Here is a 13,280-nt window from a genome sequence, read left to right as displayed (position 1 = left end):
ATTCACTTATAAAGGTCTGCCAAAGGCACCAACGCATCCCTATCTGACACTAATACCTGAGTGCTCTTGCTGCTTGTAAGATTCTCGCTTTGTCTTTTGCTCTTGGCATTTTAATGATGTGTCTTGGTGTGGTCCTCTTTGGATTCCTTTTGATTGGGGTTCTCTGTGCTTCCTGGACCTGTAAGTCTATTTCTTTCACCAGGTGGGGGAAGTTTTCTGTCATTATTTCCTCAAATAGGTTTTCAATATCTTGCTCTCTCCCATCTTCTGGCACCCCTATAATTCTGATGTTGGTATGGTTGAAGCTGTCCCAGAGGCTCCTTACACCATCTTCGTATTTTCGGATTATTTTTTCATTTTGCTTTTCCAGTTGGGTGGTTTTTGCTTCTTCATATTTCAAATCTTTGACTTGATTTTTGCGTTCCTCTGGTCTGCTGTTGGGAGTCTGTATAATATTCGTTATTTCAGTCGGTGTGTGCTTAATTTCTAGTTGGTTCTTTATCACAACATTGAGGGTCTCATTAGATTTCTTGAGGATCTCATTAAGTTTATCAGCGGCTTCTACACAGTTCTTGAGAGACCTTAAAAGTGTGGTTCTGAACTGAATATCCTCCATTGACAGTTTTGCCGTTTCTTTGTCTCTGCATTTTTTATGCTTTCTTGGTGCACCCCCTAGTGGTCTTTGTGTGCAGTCTTGTTGTAGTTAGGCCTTGATTGTTGTAGTTAATACTAGGGGGATTTGACCTCCAGGCCAACTGGCTGTGAGAATCAGCTGTGTCTGCAGTGGGAAAACTTCTGTCCAGAGAAGTTTATTTACACGTATGATTGTTTCAAACTGCAAATTCGTGTTCCCAAGTGTCTGTGTGTTGGCTTCCATTCCTAAGAACTAAAGAACGTCAGTTGTCAAAATGAAAGGGTCTACCGAATGCTTAACACAAACAGATGAAAATTCCTGCTTGGCCTCCATGGTCTGCTCTCTTACCATTTTGCCTTGGTCTTTTAATACTGTCAGCCTGACAGAATCAAGTTTCATAAAAGGCATTGCAGAGACAAACCTCTTTTACCAAGAAAGTAAAGGTGACAAAAACCAACTTTATTGTTTTATTTTTTCTAGTTGGAACTCCATAGGGTACAAAAATGTTATGCCTAAAGCTCATCCTTTCATGTTGCACAACTGCCTTTATCTTTAGAATGTTAGCTTTAAATGATTATGCAGATCTATAGAAAAACTTTCCAAAGTTTAAGGCGAGTTAGTTGAGAGCTTTTCTGTGAACTTCAACATGGATTAAAGTGAAAACTTCTTAACATAAGAACTCTCACCCAGGTATTCTGCCCTGGATGGCATCAGGCATCTTGGTGATGCCTTTCACACGTGACTTGTCCCTCGGGCCACTTTGCTTGGACAGGGCCTGGCTCCTCTGGATGAATAGCACACAGTTGTCATCTCCCTTCACCACCTTCCCAGAGATCCCTGATGTCCCTCTCCTGTTTTGTAGTTTTTTCTTGCATCCCATGCTTACCTTTTTATGAGATTGCTCCTATTTTGGTGTGAAGCACGGGTGTAGATTCTTGTGGCCTTCCATGCCTGAAATAGCTTGATTAGTTCTTAGCCTGCGTATAGCATTCTATGTTGATCATTTTCCTTCAGAATCTTGCAGACATTGATTGTTATGTTGGCTTATTTTCAGTGTTGCTTTTGTGTTGTCCAGAGCCATCTGATCTCTCATCATTTCTGTGTTACCTGGCTTGGATTTTATTTTTGTTTTTGTCCCAGTACAGCTTATAGAATCTTATTTTTGTCCCTCAGGTTTCTGAGGTTTCACAGTAAGAGCCTGCACGTGACTTGATTTTCATCTAATGTGCTAAAAGCATTCGGTAGCCAACTTTCTGATATTTTGTCTCTATTGTATTTTTAATTTCTGAGATCTCTTTTATGTTTTTTAAATGTGTATGTTGTTATTGTTGTTTCCTTTTTTGTTTTGTTTTTTTCTTTTCAGAGCTTCTTGTTATTCCACTGTTGTAATATGTTTTCTTTTCTTTTGGTGAGGTAAATATTCCCCCTCCCCCCCAATTTATTTTTTTATTTTTTCAAGTTTCCTTCTTCCTGCAGTTTCTCTTTGCTCCTGGTAGGTTGCTTTTGGTGTGTTTGTTTAGATTCAGATTGTTAAAAGATAAGCTGAAGCATATTAAAAAAAATTGATGTTTATTTGAGCAAATATCTATTTCAGTTGGGCAGCATCCAGTCTGGCAGATAGAAAGCTCTGCGGAGCTGTGTAAAACGAAAGACAGACGGAAGAGCAGGAACAAGGAAGTTGTACTAGGCAAAAAGGAAGGTTGCTTAGTGTCAAGTTACTTTCCTGATTGACTGGTTTATGGTTCCATTTCTGGGAGAACTGAAACTAAGTGTCTCAGTTTGGTGACATGGGGCTTGGCATAAGCAATTTCATTTTGGGTCTGTTGTCTTGTTTTTAACACTATCTTGCATATTAATGGCTTTCTTCAGATTCCTGGTAATCCTTAATTATTTGCTCAAAATCAAGATTAAGAGATTACAAAGATGATTGGAAACCCTGAAGTATGGGGGTGAGGCTTGCCTGTTTGAGGCATCAAGCAGATAAGTAGGGTAATTGGACTGTGCCATCTATTGGGTAACCCCTATGTTAGTGCATCTTTTTTAGGTGTTTCCTTTATGACTAATGAGACTCTCGGGGAAAATCTTCCAAACTCCTGTCTAGATAATAGTCTAGACCTGGGCATTTCTGGGTGGAAGGAACAGAGTAAGGAGAGACTCGGCAGCTTGGGATGCTCACGTGGCCACTTAATCAACCTGTTAGCTTATATGCTGTCCACGTCCTCAAGTGTGCTTTTGACTGCTGTGGTGAATCCCAGGCCAGAGAAAGTGGGACAGCCATTCAGAGGCGTAGAGTAAGGGAAGATATCTGGGCATCTGCTTCTCAAAAATACTTTCACCCTGTTTTTCTTTGCTTTGGTCACCCCACTTCACCTTAACACCTGAGCATGGAGTGTAAATCAGGTTGATTTTCCCCACCACTGGCAAGGGATTTGGCTTTCTTGAGTCAGTTAAGTCAGTTACTACTGATTTTTCTGGATTCTAAAATTTTGTTGCTATTGACCCCTCTCCTGTCATAATCCTTGTGGGTTTATGACTTTTAAAGAAATTCCTTTAGTGTTGTCTCAGTTAAGTTTGGGAGGTAACAGAATTAGATGTGTGGTCAGTGTGTCATTTTAACACAAAGTCCTTTTAGAAGCTTGTTAAGAGTTAGACTTACCTATTTTTGCAAAACATCTTAATGCAGCTCCTACTGTGTGCCAGACCCCAAAGCACACTTTTGTCCTTACATGTATGTGTGCATTAGTTCTCATGACCTAAAATCACAATACATAATCAACATAAATGGCAATTTAAGCAGACATTTGAGTCAGTTGTGCAAGAATTCGAGTATTATGGCCCTAACTGATAAATTCAGTGGTTAGAGCGTCAACGTTCAATTCCTGGTCAGGAGCAGGTACCTGGATTGCAGGTTCAATCTCTGGCCCTGGTTGGGGTGAGAGCGGATACTTAGACTAGTATGGTATGAGGCCTAAAACAAAAAGGCAAAGCTTTGCCTTGTTGTACCACAGCTGGGAATGTGTGTGTCAGGCTCCTCAAGCTTTTCACCATTCTGTGCATGTCCACAGATGACCACAATATTGCTGCAAGTATTGACTTTGGGGTTACAAATAAATTTTAGCAAGTAGGTAAATTTACAGATAAGGAATTCTCGAAGAATAAGGATCAATTGTATATTGTATCCCCAACCCTCTAGCCCTACAGGGAAAGGCATTTATAACCCCTCTAGAAGAAACTGCGGATTCTTGTACGCATTTATGTTGTTCTCCAGTTTTTAGTAGCCAATGTAATCGATAACAGCCAGTAATAAAGTCAGTAATTAACACTTTACATACGTTGCCTCATTGGCTTTTCCAACCTTGTGAAGTAGATGTTATTTCTATTTAAAAGAAATGAATGCTAGGTTGAAAGATTTGAGTAATTAATCATATTTCCACAGCTAGTAAATAGAGGAGTAGGGATTTGACTGACATCTGAGGTCTTAACTATGACACTGTACTGACTCTCCACTCCCAAGAACTCGTGTTCCTGCTGCTGGGCACTAAAGCTGTGAGTAAGCTGCTGTGCTGCAGTGAGCATTGCCTGATTTATTTAAGGGTGATTCTCTCTTCTAAAAAATTTGCCCTGTTGTTTTCATGATTATTTTAATTTTGCTTGTCTTTAAATCTGATTTACTTATATAATTAAAGTAGGAAGAACGGTATATTGCAATCAGCATTTTAGAATTGGGGGTGTCTTTTAAAAACAATATAATAATACCTATTTATTTTACACATGAGAGAACTGAAGCTCAAGGAAATTAACTTGCCCAAAGTCACCCAGTTAATTACTAAGACCAGTATCCAATTGCTTAATTCTCCATCTAATTCTTTTCTCTGCCTAAATTTTATGTAGCCCTTGTACTCAAAAGTTCACATTTGGCACAAGGTTAATACCCAAAGTTAAACCAAAGTCTTAATTTCCATTTCCTGTTGTACTGCCATATGCTCACTGTTTAACTTTGACTTCCCGGAGCGAACCACTGGTTTGAGACAAAATTCCATTCAAGCGAGAAACTCAGATGTCTGCAGTGTCCAGGTGCTTAGGGACTATGGTGACCTAGAGCAGCCTGCCCAGAGCACTGCCTTAGCGTCATCTGATTAGTGACACTCGAAAATGCAGGTCCAGTATTATAAGATCTTCTAATTTTTAATGGGAAGCTAGAAAACCAGGTGTTAATATGAAATATTGGTAACTATGTTAAACTTTAAATCCAAAGTTTTAAACCAGATGAAAAACAGAAACATGGACCAGTTTGAGGCCACCAGTTTGACACCAGTGCTTCACTACACTGAAAATTCAGCTTTCACTACAGCTTGTATTTCTCTGCACCACTACTGACTATGAGAAGGGACCAAAACCGGTTTCTAGGGACATGTTAAGTGAAACTGTTGAATTAAATTTATAAGTCAATAAACCACTAAGTGACCACAATAGACTACTAAGGCATAGTCTGGCAGTATATATGTGTTTACATGTGTCTTGGTTGCCTATTACCCACAATGCAAAATCATGTGTTTATTACAAATTAGAATTGATTAGTAGCTTGAAAGGTGAATTTTGCAGCCTCATATGTTCGCAGACTTGCCATCCTTATCTAATGTATGCAAGGCTCTTGCATAGCATTATCACTTGCCAAAAATATGTGTTTTATCTTGTTTTACAGCAATACACATTACACAGCATCTGCAACCAAAAAGTTTTACTCACCCTCTTAGTACTCTCAAAAACAGAATGTCCCTAAATGCATCCAAAAGTCCTACCTTATTTATTTATTTATTGAGAAAATAATGGGACTTGTAGTTCTAAACATTCTAAATATAAAGTGCAGTTGTTGGTTATTGATGAACTTCTTTTCCAAAGTATCAGAAAGAAATAGATGAGAGTAAATACCTGGGGAATGTGAGGAAAACGGTGGCATTCATTCATCCATCTGTTCTTAAAGCTTCTTATTGAAATAAAATATACAGAAAAATACACTAATTATAAATCTACAATTAATGGATTGTGAAACCAGCATTCAGATTAAGAAATGAAATATTGCCCTAGCTGGTTTGGCTCAGTGGATAGAGCATCAGCCTGGAGACTGGGGGGTCCTGGGTTCAGTTCGGTCAAGGGCACATGCCTGGGTTGTGGGCTGGATCCCTGGGGAGCCGGGAGTGGGGAGGGGTGTGCAGGAGGCAGCTGATCAATGAGTCTCTCTAATCACTGGCGCTTCTATTTCTCTCCCTTTCCCTTCCTCTCTGAAATCAACAAAATATATTTTTAAAAAATGAAATATTCATACTACTATGATGGCTTTCTGTTTGGGAACTATTACATTTAGTGCTGCCATAAACATTCTTGTACATGTTTTTTTGGTGAATTTAGCACATATACCTACCGGGTGTGTAACTGGGAGTGGAATGGTTGGGTCATAGGGTATCCATATGTTTAGCTTTCATAGATGGCTGCCAGTTTTCCAATGTGTTTGAACCAATTCAGACTCCGCTAGCAGTGTATGAGTTCCAGTTTCTTAGCCACTTGATCTGGGCATTTTCATTTTAGTCATTCTAATGGATAGCTCATTGTAGTTTGAGTTTCCATTTCCTGATGATAGTTGAGCTGAAGCACCTTTCATTTGTTGTTGGCCATTCGGATATTCTCTTGCAAAGTAGAGATTCAAATCTTGTGCACTGGCTTCGTAAACTTTTTTCTTTAACTTTTAAAAATAAACAGTTTGTATATGTAAACATTCTCATTCAGAGAGCCATCTACTTTCCCCCACTGGCCCCACTGCAGTAACATCCTAGAGATCACTAGCCATCCAAGGATTGTGCTTGTTTTCTATTCTAGTTCAGTAGTTGGCATTAGTGGGAATGTCATCAAATCCTTTTTCAAAGAAAGTAGCCTCGTCTCTTGTAAACCTCCAAGTGGATATTTTTTAAAGCAGTGAAACTAATTTAAAAGTATATACTGTTAGGCTTTTTTTGAAAGCATGTTTTACAAACTAATAAAAATAAATTCCAAGGTATTCTACTTTGTGGGATAATATATAGCATCTAATGTACAAACAAAATTTTCATTTTCTTCTAATCTAGAGGCAACTCTTCAGATAAATCATTATATTCTGAGGTTCATAGTCTGAACTGGTAGCACCTTATATTGAAAAGAGAATAATTGAGCTACATTTTCTCTATCCGGGTTTAAAAGACTATATTAAAAATAATGTTGCTAAACATTGAGGAAGATATATTCTCTTTTTTTAAAAATATATTTTTATTGATTTCAGAGAGGAAGGAATAAGGAGAGAGAGATAGAAACATCAATGATGAGAATCACTGATTGGCTGCCTCCTGCAAAGCCCCCTACTGGGGATTGAGCCTGCAACCCAGTCATGTGCCCTTGACTGGAATGGAACCCGGGACCCTTTAGTCTACAGGCTGATGCTCTATCCACTGAGCCAAACCAGCTAGGGCAAGAAGATATGTTCTCTTAATACCTTCATTGTAACTATTGCTGGTGAATCGTGTGGTCTAGGCTTGGGGGTTTGATCGCCTTGCGTTTTTTACTAAAGCAATACTTCGTTAGTTGAAGATTGCCTTCCAGTTCTGTGAAGTATTTCACCCCAACCCAACAGACTTTTCTGTTGCGTTGGGACCAGATGGAAGCTTCTCTGTGGATTATAGGTTTGGCCATCTCAGGAATAGAAAATAGGCATTTTTCTCTGGGGGCTTCTGTGTAACTGAACTGGCATCATGTGGTAGCCTTCCTTAATAAGACATGGTAAATGGGAGGAGGTTTCATACAGGTGTGAAAGCAAAAGGGGAAGATGCTGGGTTTGTATCGTTGCCACCCTAAATGTCAGGTACTAGTCTTAATAGCTAATCAAATAAGAAATTATTTTATCTGTGACCAGAAAAAGGTGATTCAGAATAATCTGTTAGGTTTACTTTGGGAACATGAGGATCCAAAACAAAATAATGTAAATGTCTCAGCCCTTCCTTCTATGGGGAGTATGGGCAAATATGACTCTCAACCCTGTGGATTTTAGATGTTTCTAATTGTTTGGGAAAACAAAATTGTTCCCTATTTGTTCTTCTGGAAACAAAGAAGTAAAAGCTCTAGTTCTACAAACTGTTTATGTAAATAGTCAAATTACTTTTGTTTTTTAAACATTCTTGTTTCCTGAGCTGAAAACTCATTACCAGACTTACCCTGCAGTATGTTTTTTCTCTGCTAAATTAAAGCAAAACAACAACAAAATGCCCACCATAACCTGCATGTCTGTTGTTAGCAGTAAGGAACTGCTGGTGACAGATGCTTAGCCGTTGTGTGAACAACTTTGTCGTAATGAACATAAACAAGAGTTGCACTGGAGGTGCTACCAGGAACTGATTGATCAGACTTTAAGGATATCCTTATACCTTAAGCAGCAGGACTGTTTAGGGAATCTGCTCGGGGTGTGGTGGCTGTGGAGGTTATGAGGCTGCTGCTAATACCCAATACCAGATTTTTACAGCTGTTTTCCCATTTAGTTAAAATAGTTCTTCCCATTTAGTTAAAATAATGTGTTTCCTTTCTTTTAAGTGAACCATTTTATAGGTGGAGGGAGGAAAAACTTGCCTGCTAGGTTGAAACAAAAACTTTGCAAGGGAGATTTAATCTCTTGCTTAGATGTGGGAATTTATAATTAAACTGATTTGTCGGTAGGGTCTTGGACCAATATTGGCAAGCAGATCACTGCCTTTCATATGTGTTTTATGGAATATTTGTAATCAATTCTTTGTGTTTATAAGCTATGTGAAAAAAATCCAGATACTACTTACAGAGCTTTATTCCTTGAGATCTTTGCAAGCACACTTTTCTCTGTGTTTTTGAATTGAAGAAGGTATTAAGTGTAAGTCAGAGAGGAACCAATTAAACACAGGCCTAGTCAGAGCCGAGATGTTGTGAAGGGTGATTGGTTTGTTTTATTGTTTTGCTGTGTTCCTAGGGGTCAGGGGACTCTGAAGTGAAACTGGTGATCTTGGAGTGTCAGTATTTGTCTTTCTGGTTTTCTTTAGGTTAATGTTTGAAATTTATTAATCATGTTGAGTAAAATACATATCCTGCCCAAAGAGCTTTCCTGCTTAGTGGGAAAACTGATTTATAGTCACAGCCTAGTGAAATAACGTGGTAATAAGTCTTGGGCTTATAAGTCTTGTGGCTGTGCAATATTATTTTAGGCTATTCATCCAGGTTGGTTTTTTTAAATATTTTTTTTCTTATCAGAATTGTCAATTCTGGTAGTGAGATTCTTCGAACTGTGTAAACCACATCTTGCTTGCTACTGTAGAAAATAGGCATAGATTCCTTTTTAAAGTCCAAACCGTTCCTTTAAACACTAACAGATGTTTTTGCCTCCTCTCTAGTTAGGGCAGGGTGATATTAAGTCAACTCTTACTAGTTCTTTCCTCTGCTTTTTAACACCGCATTAAGTGGAAGTAGATTTGTGTCCCCCTGGGGTTTGACCAAAGCACACGCCCATCCCCTTCCTGCTTGTTTGGAACTGGTTCAAGATTTGGAGAGAAGGGTTTATTTGGGGGCGTTCCCCTTGTCTTATCTCTGTGTGAGCATATGCGAGGGTTGAATTTATTTTGACCCTGCCATTTAAATTTGGAACCAAAGCAAGAGTTTAAAGTACAACAGAAAAGACTCCTGGCTGCGGAACTTTAGCCATGAGGGACCCAGGGAGGAAGGTACGTATGTACATACATTGTGAAGTTTTCTTAGAGAGGTTGGTATCTGTATGCATGCACAAAACTGTAAGCTAATAACTACTTGGCAAAGGGAAAATATGTAAAACTATGTAAAGATATATGTGACTTTTATAGTATGTGTTTATGTGCCTCATTTTACAGCAGTGACTCTAGTATTCATAATTTTGGCAAACAAATAATAAATTTTTATTTGAAAGCTTTTGGGTAAAGCTTAGGAGAATGGGTATTTTCAAGGAAAAAAGGTATCATTTGTGATTGATTTTTAACAGTAACTGAAAAAAAATATAGATTGAGTAGGCATTCTATCATTTTGTCTTCTAAAGCATCAAATAAAGAGTTATAAATTATATATATAATCTATATATTATTAGATAAAGGTCACCAGGCTTCTCCTCAGAGTTGAGAAGCAAGTCTCTCTTCATTGATTATTTCTTTTTGTCCAGCAATTTCAAGTATGGTTTCTTGCTTATATAGTAGGCTGTACTGATTTCTTTCTTGATGATCTTTTCCAGAGCCTGGCCCAGTTAGAGAATCTGTGCAAACAGCTGTATGAAACCACAGATACAACCACTCGGCTCCAGGCAGAGAAAGCCTTGGTTGAATTCACCAACAGCCCCGATTGCCTGAGCAAGTGCCAGCTACTCCTCGAAAGAGGAAGTGTACGTAAGATTTGAAAAATCCTAAAGGATAACATGTTTAAGAAAATACATTCTTGTTTAGGGGTGGATTGGGATTCTTCTAGGTGCCTTTGCCTCCTTAATTTTACTTTTAAAAAGCACCATACCTGCCAGATTAGCTAAAAAAAAAAAAAAGAAGAAGAAGAAGAAGAAGGAAGGCCATATAGCCTCTTCAGTAAAATTTCATTGAGCATACCGAACATATATATTTTGTCCTGTCATTTTTTTATGTTGTCTAGTTCCTGGGACTCCTTTTCTGTTTTTTACTCTTTTTTTTTTTTTTTAAATATATTTTATTGATTTTTCACAGAGAGGAAGGGAGAGAGATAGAGAGTTGGAAACATCGATGAGAGAGAAACATCGATCAGCCGCCCCCTGCACATCTCCCACTGGGGATGTGCCCGCAACCCAGGTACATGCCCTTGACCGGAATCGAACACGGGACCTTTCAGTCCGCAGGCTGATGCTCTATCCACTGAGCCAAACCGGTTTCGGCTGTTTTTTACTCTTAAGTACTACCTCCTTGCAAAGAAGGAAGGGCTGTATTTAAATGACTTCTTATCCACAAAGTCCATGTCACCTTACAAGTTCTCCAGTTTGTTTCCCTCCTCTGTGCTATAGCTGCTGCTTCTTGCCTTAGAAATATAGGGGAAATGGTCTTGACAATGAAAATTATTGAAAGTTATAGTTTTAAAAGTGGAATTAGAACCTCTTCCAGCTAAAAATAGCAGTGCAGTGATCAAAATAATACTTTTAATGAGATAGTTTGATAAATATTTTTGGCAAGAAGGGGGTTTGAGGAAGGGTAAAAATCCAACCATCATGAAAGGACATTGAGAGAGTCAGAATCCCAACCAGACTTAGCAGCTAGTACTATACTTAAGACTGGAAGGAAATGTGAAAAGAATGAAAGAAACTAATTTGTTGAGAGGGTAGAATTCTAGGTGACAACATTTTTACATTTTCATTAGTAGTATTACAGTATTATTCAGTAAACAGAACAAATTACAGTCTAAAAATTATCCTTTAGTGGTTGGAGAAGCTAATTCTTTTTGCAAGTATCTGAAGGTTACAGAGTCATGGTCAGAGATTGCATGGTGCTCTGTTCTGTTTTCATATGTAGTGTTTTATATATTTCCTTTCAGTCACTTGATCTTAGGATTGACCCACTTAGATTTGTACTGTGGAAGATGCACAACTAGCTTTTCCACTTGACTCCCTCTCTGACACTATGCTAACTGGAGATGCTCCTACTGACAGTGAGCAGGCTGCAGTAGAACAGGACCTCTGCAATACTAAAAACACTTCATCATAGTGGATTCTTCCCTGTTCATCTATATTGACTTCTTAGTGACTTAACAGATTTATTGGAATTATGTGTAGAGACCATTTGCGTGTTTTGTAGTGTATAGTTATATACCATGTTACAGTAGCCTCTCTTACATTATTAGTGATTTGACACACCCACTCTAATCAGTTTAAAACATGTTCAGGGGTGTTGAATAAAAGTCACATGTCAAAGTCACTTTTATAGATTTTTTCCTTAGGCTTAAATTTTTTTTATAACTGGTGGTATAATATAATGCCTGTAGATAGCCTACTGTCTTAAGGACTTTTAGTTTTATAGACAATTTTCCTTGATCCTTGATTAAATTATTTTAATGGTCTGAGTCTGTCTCTGTTTATGACGTTATGTAATATAGTCACATGGAGGAATTCGCACATGGCTCCTTCTTGCACATTATGATCAGATAGGTAATTCTGATTCTGTATAAGGTTAAAATTCATTAAAATCCACACTTGAGACTATGATAATGCTACTCCATTTCTGTGGCCATAATTTCTCTTTCTCATAAATAATTGTAATGAATTTACTTTAAAACTAGCATATATTCTCCAAAGCTGTAGCTGATTGATAGCTGTGCTGGTGAAAAGACATACTAGTAATTTGGGGGTTAACTGTACAGCATAGTGTGGATATTGGAGTATTGGAGATACTGGATTCAGTTTGATCGGGCCTTTTACTTGCTTTTCTCTCTCTCTCTCTCTCTTTCTTTATTTACTTATGTCTTTCTTTCTGCCATACTAAATAAATATCTTGAGGTGATGTTGGAAATATTTGTGAGGTGAAACTTTTTGTGACATCACTTTAACAAGGCTATTGATGGGAGGAGAGTTCTTGGTTTAAATGAAAAGAGATTTGTCTTCTGAAAACCTTAATACCTTTCTGAAAAGATCCCTTCTCCCATGTGCCCCCTTGAAGTAATGGAAATACTGGATTCAGTTTGATCAGGCCATTTACTTGATCTTGCCCCTTGTTCATGACTGAAATCAGCCAAATTGAGCACATGCTATATTGGCCTCTTTTTCTTAGAATGATAGATGCTCTAAAATATAGAAGATTTAATATAGCAAAACAAATTTTTTCTTGAATCTGAGCACATATCTCCAAATGAAAAAACCTTATGACTGACTAACTCAATAAAATGTAATTCTACGTTTCCCTCCACCCCCCTCTTTTCACAGTCATCGTACTCCCAGTTACTAGCAGCTACATGCCTTACAAAGCTTGTATCACGCACAAACAACCCTCTACCATTGGAGCAACGAATAGATATTCGTAAGTAAAGAATTGTCTATTCTCTCTTAAAGAAATTAGTTTGCTTAGTAACGTGCTGGTGGTAATAGTTAAATTTATATTGCTTGTTTGATAATGTCCTGAAATTGCTAAGCATACAGAATATCTGGAATCTAGGTTTCCCCCCACCCCCAGAATTTTGAGCTTATGAAAGTGAAGAGGGCCCAGAATAATTACTTCTAAATAAGCCTAAGTAACCCCTTTTATTGTCAGAAGGTTTCTTTAATTCAGTCTTTACTGCCACTAATAACTAAGAAAATCATTGTTAAGGATTTTGAATTCTGTGCAGACTGTGATTTAACCATCTAGGAGTAGATTCAAGGCTGCCATACTTCGGGTTCTTCATTGTGACAAGTATAACATTCTCAATTAGAAAGCCTAGTCATCTTACACTCAAAGTCCCATTTCTCAGTAGCATGAAGAAGTAAGGGAATTTAGAGTCAATCGCATAATTTTTGCCATTTCTTGGACATTTAGTACATTTAAAGATGTATGCCCTTCCCTGACAGAGCCTTATGTCATGTGGGTTGTTTTTGCTTTATAGGGAACTATGT

At 38.0% G+C, this 13,280-nt stretch overlaps 1 protein-coding gene across 1 annotated transcript in view; it reads left to right on the top strand.

Moving 5' to 3' along the window:
• Positions 1 to 9,281: 9,281 nt before the first annotated feature.
• The window catches only part of XPO7 (exportin 7), a 39,343-nt gene continuing 35,344 nt past the window's right edge, over positions 9,282 to 13,280 (top strand). Inside the window, exons 1-4 of the mRNA XM_015557702.1 lie at positions 9,282 to 9,390; positions 9,924 to 10,070; positions 12,615 to 12,712; positions 13,271 to 13,278. Coding sequence (XP_015413188.1) covers positions 9,370 to 9,390; positions 9,924 to 10,070; positions 12,615 to 12,712; positions 13,271 to 13,278 — 274 coding nt within the window. The 5' untranslated portion in view covers positions 9,282 to 9,369. The remainder of the gene's footprint in view (positions 9,391 to 9,923; positions 10,071 to 12,614; positions 12,713 to 13,270; positions 13,279 to 13,280) is intronic.

Source organism: Myotis davidii, unplaced genomic scaffold (genome assembly GCF_000327345.1).
Source record: "Myotis davidii unplaced genomic scaffold, ASM32734v1 scaffold448, whole genome shotgun sequence".
Taxonomy (NCBI): domain Eukaryota; kingdom Metazoa; phylum Chordata; class Mammalia; order Chiroptera; family Vespertilionidae; genus Myotis; species Myotis davidii.
The sequence above is the reverse complement of the archived record's forward strand: the minus strand, read 5'-3'. Positions and strand labels throughout refer to the sequence as shown.